Raw genomic sequence first — 8,706 nt, 5'->3', positions numbered from 1 at the left:
GGGATCTGGGGGGGGTCTGTTGGAGATTTGGGGGGGATCTCTGTTGGGAGTCTGTCAGGGGATCTTTGGGGGATCTGTCTAGGATCTGTGGGTGGTCTGTCGGGGATCTGTAGGGAGTCTGTTGGGGGGTCTGTCAAGGATCTGTCAGGGGGTCTGTCGGGGATCTGTGGCGGGTCTGTTGGAGATCCATCGAGGGGTCTGCAAGGAGATCTGTGGGGAGTCCGTTGAGGGGGTCTGTTGGAGATCTGTTGAAGATCTGTGGGGGGGTTGTCAAGGATCTGCTGGGGATCTGTGGAGGATCTGTCAGGGGTTCTGTTGGAGAGCTGGGGGGGCAGTCAGTCGGGGGATCTCTGGGGGGCTCTGTTGGAGGTCTGTCGGGGACCTCGGCGGGTCTGTCGGGCGAGCCAGGGCTGGCCCCCGACCCCACGTGTGCCCCCTCGCCCCCCGCCCGGGCCAGGGCGGCTGCCTGCAGGTGGGAGCTGGGCCCCGCGGGGCCCCCCGGGCCGCCCCCCCCGCCCTGAACCGGGAGCGGGAGCCCCCCCAGGGCAGAGGAGCCCCCCCCGGGCAGGGGAGCCCCCCCACGGCAGAGGAGCCCCGGGGCCGGACCGGCGGGGGGCGCTGGGCGGGGGGCGCTGGGCCGGCCCCCGGCGGGGCGGGGCGGGTTGGGGCGGGGGGCGGGGCGGCCATCCGGGCACCATGGCGGCGGCGGCGGCGGCGGAGGGGCCGGCGGGGCGGCGGGGCCGGGGGCCGGAGCCGGGGCCGGGGCCGGGCAGCCCGGCGGGGCGGCCGGGGGCCGAGGGCTCCCCCGGGGGCGGCCGCCGCGTCTTCAGCCCCGCCGGGGAGTTCCGCGAGTTCTCCCGGCGGCAGCTCCGCGACATGGAGCGGCTCTTCCGACAGTGAGTACGGGCAGGGGGCGGCGGGGCAGCGGCCACGGCACCCGCGCCCTGCGGGAGAGACCCCCGTTCCTCGCCGGAGGGAGCCCCGTTCATTGCAGGATGGACCCCCCCGCACCTTGCGGGAGGGAGCCCCCCCATTCCGTGCAGGAGGGAGCCACTCATTCACTGCAGGATGGACCCCCTGTTCCTTGCCGGAGGGAGCCCCCCCGTTTATTGCTGGAGGGACCCCCCCATTCCTTGCGGGACAGACACCCCTATGCCTTACATGAGGGACCCCCCCATTCATTGCATGAAGGGCACCCCTATGCCTTTAGATGAGGACCCCCCCCTCATTCCTTGCAGGAGAGACCCCCTGGCTCCTTGTGGGAGGCTCCCCCCCAGCTCTATCTCTCTGCAGGAGGGATGCCAGGGGCTCCCCGTGCCCCCCCCATCCCGCACTTTGCAGAGGAGGGATGCCAGGGGCTCCCCGTGCCCCCCCCATCCCGCACTTTGCAGAGGAGGGATGCCAGGGGCTCCCCGTGCCCCCCCATCCCGCACTTTGCAGAGGAGGGATGCCAGGGGCTCCCCGTGCCCCCCCCATCCCGCACTTTGCAGAGGAGGGATGCCAGGGGCTCCCCGTGCCCCCCCATCCCGCACTTTGCAGAGGAGGGATGCCAGGGTCACCTCCCCCCCAGCTCCCTGCAGGAGAGATGCGTGTGCACCCCCAAACTGCTGCCAAAGGGATGCCCTGTCCCCCATCACCTGTGAGGAGGGACCCCAGCACCTTGTGCTCAAGGCGGGGGGGGGGGGGGGGGGGGGGGGCTGGAGGAGCCCGCAGGGGACCCCCACTTCTTTGCCAGCAGCACAGACCCCGGCGGCTGCAGCGGCGAGGGCAGGCGGCATGTCCTCAGCATCCCTGGGCGCTGCGTGCCACCACGCGCGGCGGAGCGTGACTTCGTGTGCCAGCTCGGCCTGGGGGGGGGATGCTGGATGCTGGCAGCCGACAGTGAGCCCTGGAAATTTCCAGGGGGGGAGACAGAAATGGGGATGGCTCTGAGCCTGGTCATGCCAGGATGTGCACAAGTAACCGGGGGCGAGTGGGACAGCCCGGAGCATCCCCCCTGGAGCATCCCCATAGAGCCATGGCATGTCAGGTGCTCCGTGGCTCTGGGGGCCGTGGGTGAAGGCAGGGTGGCGGTGGGCTGCTGCCCCTCACCCTATCCAGCACCCTGCCATGTGGTCTTGTTCTGGCATGGCCGAGCGCTGGAGAAGGTGCAGGGGATGGAGGCGGCCAGCACGGAAGCACGAGGCTGGGGGTGTTTAGGGTGCTGGCAGCATGAGGAGCCCCCTGTTCCCCGCTACGTCCCATTGCCTGGATGCAGCAGCGAGCGAGACGGGCAGGCTGCTGCGGGACTGCAGCAGAGGGGAGCCCCCAACGGGGCTGGGGGTCCCCACGGGGCAAAGCGGTGGGTGGGTGTGGGTGCTGCGGCCGCGGCGCAGATGGCGGTGGTGGAGCCTGGCCAGCGCTGCGCAGACGAGGGAGCCGGGTGTGCGAGGCAGACGTGTTTGCTCTGACAGCTGCAGCGTCTCACTGCAGCGAAAGGAGCAGCGCCGGGGCTGCGCGCCCGCCGCTGAGGCGGCTCCCGGGGGGTTGGGAGCCAGAGGGGGGGTCTCCCAAGCAAGGGGTGCGTCAAGCCTGGCTCTGCCACGCTGTCCGTGCCACTGCCACAGTCCTTGTGACGTGGCCATCAGCTGTGCAGGGTAAAGTGACACATGGAAGGGTTTTTTCTCTCCGTAGGGGTGATGTTACCCATTGGGAGCTTCCCCGGGGAGAAGCAGAAAAGCAGCAGCACCCCTGAAAATCAGAGAGGAGGGCTGGGGGGAGTGAGGCAGCGCCCTGCCATCAGAGGAAGGCTTAGGGGACGAAGTGGCAGGGCCAGGTTAGCAAACTTGCCCCTTGCAGAGAAACTCTCTGCCCAGTGCTCCGAGAGGGGTCTCGGAGGCAGAAGTGAGCGGGGCTGGCCCTGGTTCGGGCCCCAGCAGCGTGGGGGAGCAGGAAGGTGATGCTGGCAGCACGGACAGAGCAGACCGCAGCGGGAAGGTACAAATGAGTCATGGACCTGCAGTGTGGGGAGCCGGGTGCTCTGCGGGGCTGCTGCAGGGCCTGCAGGCACAGGAAAGAGGAGCCACGAAAAACAAAAAGGCAACACACCAAAAAAAAAAAAAAAAAGAAAAAAAAAGAAAAAACCAAAAAAGCCCTGTAACGACAGGTGCAGCTGCGTAGGTGCTCATCTACTTCTGCAACGTCCTGGGATGTGCCGCAGGGCTCTCCTCTTGTGCCCATGCCATGGAGCCGTACAAAGTGCTGTGCCATGCTGTGCCGAGAGGTTCTGGGGCAGGGGACCGTGTGTCACCAGCACAGACAGCGGAGGGGTGGGCTGCCAGCCCCGGGTGGGTGGGAGGCTGGATGGAATGGTGGCAGGGGGCCGAGAAGGGGCATCCCTGTGGGGTCTGTCAGCAGGTTCGGTAAGCAGCAGTGCGCCTGGGTCTCCTGGTCAAGGCTGGGCACCTGGCTGGGGCTGGAGCATGGAAGCCAGGGGGCTCTGGGCAGGCGGGACCTGGGGGTGTCATAGGGAGGAGGAGGTGGCTGCGCTGGAGAGCTCCTGGTCCCCACAGCCCAACGGACAGGAGCTGCTGGGAGCACCCACACAGCATCACACCCCTGGGAGCCAGGCAAGCTGCCGGCTCGGCTGAGAGGACGGGGGGCTGTGGCCAAGGGATGATGTGGGGAGCAGCGCCTGGTGGGCTTAGTGCCGTAGCTGTCATCCCTTGTAGCAGCCGAGGGGAGTGTGTGCTCAGGCTCCCAGTTTGCGGAGCCAGCAGCAGGTTTGGCAGCATCCCGGGAGGTTTTCCTGCCAAGTGCCGCACAGCAGCAGAAGCGATTCCAGATGATGCTCTGGGGAGCTGTTAGCGGTTCGCTGGCAGCTTCCCCCGCGGTCTGGCAAGCCGCCCGAGAGCGTCACTGCCCCGGTCCGTGCCATCCTCTCCATGCCTGCTGCTTCGCTCCCCAGGTAGCGTGGGCACAGGGTGCTGGGTGGGCACAGAGGGCCGGTGCCAGGGTGGCTGCGTGCGCTCTGTGTCCTGCTGCCGTGTGACAGGACTGTGCCTCCTTCCCGCAGGTACGACGCAGGGAAAGATGGCTTCATTGACCTGATGGAGCTGAAGCTGATGATGGAGAAGCTGGGGGCTCCGCAGACGCACCTGGGCCTGAAGAACATGATCAAGGAAGTGGACGAGGACCTGGACAGCAAGCTGAGCTTTCGGGAGGTGAGGGGCTGGGGGGCTCTGTGCTGCCAGGGAGGTGACCCGAGGGCTGCTCCGCTCAGGGCTGGGCTGGGCTGGGGGGGGGAGGTCGTGGTGGCTTGGTGGTCTCGGGGGAGCTGACACCACCCTCTCCCCTTGCAGTTCCTGCTGATTTTCCGCAAGGCAGCAGCGGGCGAGCTGCAGGAGGACAGCGGGCTGCACGCCCTGGCCCGGCTCTCCGAGATCGATGTCTCCACGGAGGGGGTGAAGGGCGCCAAGAGCTTCTTTGAGGCCAAGGTGAGGCAGGTGTGGGGACACTGGGTCGGTGATGGGCGAAGGTTCTTGGTGCTGGCTCGCTGGGGACAGGGGTGAAGATGGTGGGGGGAGCAGCAGCAGGGCGTGCTGGACGTGCCCCCCTCTGCAGGTGCAAGCCATCCATGATGCCAGCCGCTTCGAGGAGGAGATCAAGGCAGAGCAGGAGGAGAAGAAGAAGCAGGCGGAGGAGCTGAAGCAGAGGAAGGCGGCATTCAAGGAGCTGCAGTCCACCTTCAAGCAGTGACGGGCACCGGCGCGGGGCTGGGCAGGACTGGGCTGCGGTGCCCGAGCTGGGAAGGCCGTGTGGGCCGAGCGGCCGGGAGCGCTGCCCGAGCCACGTGTCACCTGTGAATCCCGACGGGCAGGCTCGGGGCCGGGCTCAGCACACCAGCACCAGCCACTTGGCCCTGGCTCCCCGTCTCCTTGCTGTGGTGTCTGTCCGTCTTGTTTGTGCTCCCCTGTGTCCCCAGCGTGTCCCCCTGCCGAGCTGCTCCCGCCCCAAAGGGCAGCAGCACCCCGTCCCCTGCCAGGGGTTGCTGCTGCTGGGGCCCCTGTCCCTGGGCTGTCGTGCGTGGCGCATGCACTGTGAGCTTTGTAGGGTGGGGGCTACCCGGGTGGGTGTCACAGTGGCCGTGCTGGCTCGGTGCCCGTTGGCCACTGCTGGCCATGGTCTCTGTGCCCGGCACGCTGCCGGTGAGCGTGGCGAAGGCCAGGTGCCGGCAGAGGGGCTCTGTGCGTGTGTGGGCACCCAGGGTCGGTGCCCACCCCGCGGGTGCAGCCCCCAGGGGGCTGAGCGCCGTGGCCCCCACCTGCCTGTGTCGGGGGGCAGCTGCTGGCTCACCAAGCTGCGTTACGGTTGCGTGCGCCATGTCCAGCCCAGGAGGGCGAGTGGTGGAGCCTCCCGTCGGGCGACTGAGTCTCCCATGTTTGGGGGGGAGGGGGGGGGGTGGCTGTGAAGAGGCACATCTGTCCCGCCGTGTCCCCTGAGCAGCGGTGCTGGGGGAGGGAGCTGTGTTTTGGTTTTTTTTTTTTATTTTAATCCCAAATAAATATTATATTTCGTAAGCACGCTGAGTGCCTGTGCGGGGAGCTGAGGCCTGGCTGTGTCTGGGGGGGGGGGCGGGGGGAAGGGGTCTGTGGCTGTGAGCATCCAGCTGCTGGTGCTGGGGGCCAGCCTCCCCATGGGCAGGCAGTGGCGACGGGCACTGAGCTGTGGCAGTGCCAGGCTGGCAGCGTGGGAAGCAGTTGGGGCCCGCTCCAGGTGTGTGGATGTGGCGTGATGGCAGGTTTTTCAGCATCACTGCGGGTATCAGCCCGTGTGCCCAGCGGCTGCCCCCCCTCCGCTGGGGGTCGGCCAGCCTTGGCAGCACAGAGCGTGAGACAGGAGCGCAGCAGCAGCATGGGGGCGGTGGGGGCTGGGGTGGCCACGTCCTGAGGCAGCTGGTGCTGGAGGTTGGGGTGCAGCTGGGCTGCCCGACTCCCCACCCCACCCCCCCACCCCCAGCACAGAGCGGCATGGCTGGGGGTCTGTCCAGCAGCTGTCCCCAGGTTGGGGCCAGATGTCCCTGCTGTGTGATGGCACGGTGCCGGCGCATGGTGGGCAGATGGGGCTGTTCCCAGGCAGCACAGGTGAGGGTGATAAGATGGGGTGATGGGGCTGGGGTGCCCTGCCCCCACCAGCGTGGGACAGTCCCCACATGTCGGTGGCAGCAGGGGTGACGCCAAGGTCTCTGCTGCTGGTGGCAGTTGTGGCAGGCACTATAAGAGGGGCAAGCAGCTGTGGCACGGCAGCTCGGGACTGCACGACCATGCTGGGGGCTCTGTGTCTCGCTGTGCTGCTTGGCTATGGTGGGTGAGAGCAGGGGGTGGGGGTGGGGTGGGGGGGGAAGATGGCACCCCAGCACAGGCTGTGGCCCTGGGTGCTGGTGGCAGCTGAGGTCCCTTTGCCGGGTGTCCTGCAGCCTACGGATGCGGTCAGCCGGCTGTGCCGCCACTGCTGGGCACCCGCGTGGTGGGCGGTGAAGATGCTCGGCCCCACAGCTGGCCTTGGCAGGTAAGGGGTGGGAGGGAGGCATGGGGATGGGGGGGGCATGGGGATGGGTGCGGGGGACACCCCTGTGCTGACGCTGTGCTTCTACCCTCCCAGATCTCGCTGCAGTACAGCCGCAACAATGCTTGGCACCACACGTGCGGCGGGACCCTCATTGCCCCCAACTGGGTGCTGACAGCCGCCCACTGCATCAGGTGGGTGCTGGGGGTGGGGTCAGCAGCGGGGAGGGGGACAAGACGTTTGTGGGGACTGACACCCCCTTCTCCCCATCCGACAGCTCTAGCATGACGTACCGCGTGGTGCTGGGCAAGCAGGTGCTGTCGCAGGAGGACGAGCCGGGCTCGCTGGCCGTGGGCGTTGAGAAGATGATCGTGCACGAGAAGTGGAACTCCTTCTTAATCATGTAACGGCCGGGACGTGGTGGGGGCGAGCAGGGGGACGTCGTGGCTGGGGTCCCTCAGCCCCATGGCTCGGCTTTCCCCGCAGCAATGACATCGCGTTGATCAAGCTGGCGCAGGAGGTGGAGGAGAGCGAGACCATTCGTCCCGCCTGCCTGCCGCCCGCCGGCCTGGTGCTGGAGAACAACTACCCCTGCTACGTCACCGGCTGGGGACGCCTCCGGAGTAAGCGTGGGGTCCCTGGGGAGGAGGCGGGGGGCAAGGGGGCGCGGGGTACAAGGTGCTGTTGTTGCAGCGAATGGGCCTCTGGCTGACGTCCTGCAGCAAGCCCTGCTGCCCGTGGTGGACCACGCGACCTGCTCCAAGCGAGACTGGTGGGGCAGCACGGTGCGCACCACCATGGTGTGCGCCGGCGGCGATGGCGTGGTCTCCGGCTGCAATGTGAGTGTTGGCACCACGGGACAGTGGGTGCCCCCGGCTGGCCGGGGTGGGCTGGCCGGGGTGCCCAGGAGTGGCGGTAGCAAGCGTCTGTCTGTCCGGGCAGGGGGATTCGGGCGGCCCCCTGAACTGCCAGCGCAACGGGCTCTGGGACGTGGACGGCATTGTCAGCTTTGGCTCCGGGCTGAGCTGCAACATGATCAAGAAGCCGACGGTGTTCACGCGGGTGTCCGCCTACATTGACTGGATCAACGAGGTGGGTGCCCCATCCCCTGCCCCCGCAGAGGGGTGGACCACGCTGTCCCCATCCAGGCCAAGGTCTCCCCCCAACCCGCGCCGTGTCTTGTCGTTGGCAGAAAATGAGCACGAACTGAGGCGGCGGCGCGTGGTGCAACAGATCTCAAGCGTGATAAAGGCAAAAGTGCTGAGAGGACCTTGTGTGTCCCACTGGTTATTTGGGGGGGTGGGGGGTGGAAATCACGTGGTGGGGCTGGGGGCAGACCCCCAGGGCTGTGGCCAGTGACAGCAGGGTTCGGCCCGTGCACTCGGGAAGGTCTCCCCACTGCGCAGCAGGGCTGGCCAGGTTCCGGGGGGGGCTGAGGAGGCGGGGGGGCAGCCATCCCACAAACTGCCCCCGGTTGGGGAGTGGGATCCACACCCAGGGCTGAGCTGAGGGGCTCACAGCTTAGCTGGTGGTTTGGGGGGAGAGGGGGTGGGGTCTGGCTGGGGGGTCCTGGGGGGCTCCAGGGAAACCAGTTGGCCTTTGAGGGGGGGGTGTGGATCTACCTTTAGGGAATGCGGCTGCCCCTGGGAGGTTTTGGGGGACCTGACTGGCACTGGGCTACCTGAGGGCAGCTGATTTTTAATGGGGGGTCTTGAGGGACCTGGGTTGGTCCTGGGGGGCCTGCTGGGGTGGGGGATGACTTGAGAGAGCCCAGCTGCAGCTGGAACTCCTGGGAGCTGCCTGGCCTGGCCCGTGCTGGCTCCAGGACCTGTGATGTGGCCCAGGAGGCTGGGCATCTTACTGAGGATCTTCTTCCACAGTGGCTGGAGCCACGGGGTGGGGGAGTGCTGCTCTGTGGGTCTTGGCTGTGGGGTCTCTTGAATGAGCTGGAGCTGCCACAGGGGAGATGTGGGGTGTTCCGGGGAAAGAGGCGACCATGGCAATGGCAGCAGGTGGGAAGAGGCTGCCGGGGAGGTGTGGAGGGGTGCCACACCGCATACCCCTGAGTGGAACCACTCACCATCTCATCGCGGCTGCCGGAGCCCAGCAAGGAGCCTGGTGATGGAAGGACGAGCAGAGATGGATGGCAGCAGTGCCTGGAGC

At 67.4% G+C, this 8,706-nt stretch overlaps 2 protein-coding genes across 3 annotated transcripts; both read left to right on the top strand.

The window, feature by feature from the left end:
• Positions 1–687: 687 nt before the first annotated feature.
• On the top strand, positions 688–5,561 carry EFHD2 (EF-hand domain family member D2). 2 transcript variants are annotated; one of them, XM_056333394.1, is made up of 4 exons: positions 688–896; positions 4,055–4,202; positions 4,341–4,475; positions 4,603–5,561. In XM_056333394.1, the coding sequence occupies exons 1-4, from the start codon at positions 697–699 to the stop codon at positions 4,735–4,737; spliced, it is 618 nt and encodes a 205-aa protein (XP_056189369.1). In that variant the 5' UTR covers positions 688–696; the 3' UTR covers positions 4,738–5,561. The 2 variants fall into 2 exon arrangements, with proteins under 2 accessions (XP_056189369.1, XP_056189370.1); XM_056333395.1 differs by lacking the exon at positions 688–896 and adding an exon at positions 3,341–3,946.
• A 406-nt stretch (positions 5,562–5,967) lies between these two features.
• On the top strand, positions 5,968–7,812 carry CTRC (chymotrypsin C). Its single transcript, XM_056332046.1, has 8 exons — positions 5,968–6,341; positions 6,455–6,546; positions 6,640–6,737; positions 6,821–6,946; positions 7,030–7,166; positions 7,237–7,382; positions 7,486–7,635; positions 7,736–7,812. The coding sequence occupies exons 1-8, from the start codon at positions 6,191–6,193 to the stop codon at positions 7,751–7,753; spliced, it is 918 nt and encodes a 305-aa protein (XP_056188021.1). The 5' UTR covers positions 5,968–6,190; the 3' UTR covers positions 7,754–7,812.
• Positions 7,813–8,706: the final 894 nt, after the last annotated feature.

This window comes from Falco biarmicus, chromosome 3, assembly GCF_023638135.1.
Source record: "Falco biarmicus isolate bFalBia1 chromosome 3, bFalBia1.pri, whole genome shotgun sequence".
In the NCBI taxonomy this organism is placed as follows: Eukaryota; Metazoa; Chordata; class Aves; order Falconiformes; family Falconidae; genus Falco; species Falco biarmicus.
The sequence above is the reverse complement of the archived record's forward strand: the minus strand, read 5'-3'. Positions and strand labels throughout refer to the sequence as shown.

What these genes read in the sequence shown, in the direction of transcription:
- EFHD2 (XM_056333394.1), top strand. Translation starts at nt 697, where the DNA reads ATGGCGGCGGCGGCGGCGGCGGAGGGGCCGGCGGGGCGGCGGGGCCGG. An exon ending in ATGGAGCGGCTCTTCCGACA is followed by an intron (nt 897 to 4,054) that starts GTGAGTACGGGC and finishes TCCTTCCCGCAG; the next exon opens with GTACGACGCAGGGAAAGATG. An exon ending in GCAAGCTGAGCTTTCGGGAG is followed by an intron (nt 4,203 to 4,340) that starts GTGAGGGGCTGG and finishes CTCCCCTTGCAG; the next exon opens with TTCCTGCTGATTTTCCGCAA.
- CTRC (XM_056332046.1), top strand. Translation starts at nt 6,191, where the DNA reads ATGTCGGTGGCAGCAGGGGTGACGCCAAGGTCTCTGCTGCTGGTGGCA. An exon ending in CGCTGTGCTGCTTGGCTATG is followed by an intron (nt 6,342 to 6,454) that starts GTGGGTGAGAGC and finishes GGTGTCCTGCAG; the next exon opens with CCTACGGATGCGGTCAGCCG. An exon ending in TGGAACTCCTTCTTAATCAT is followed by an intron (nt 6,947 to 7,029) that starts GTAACGGCCGGG and finishes CTTTCCCCGCAG; the next exon opens with CAATGACATCGCGTTGATCA.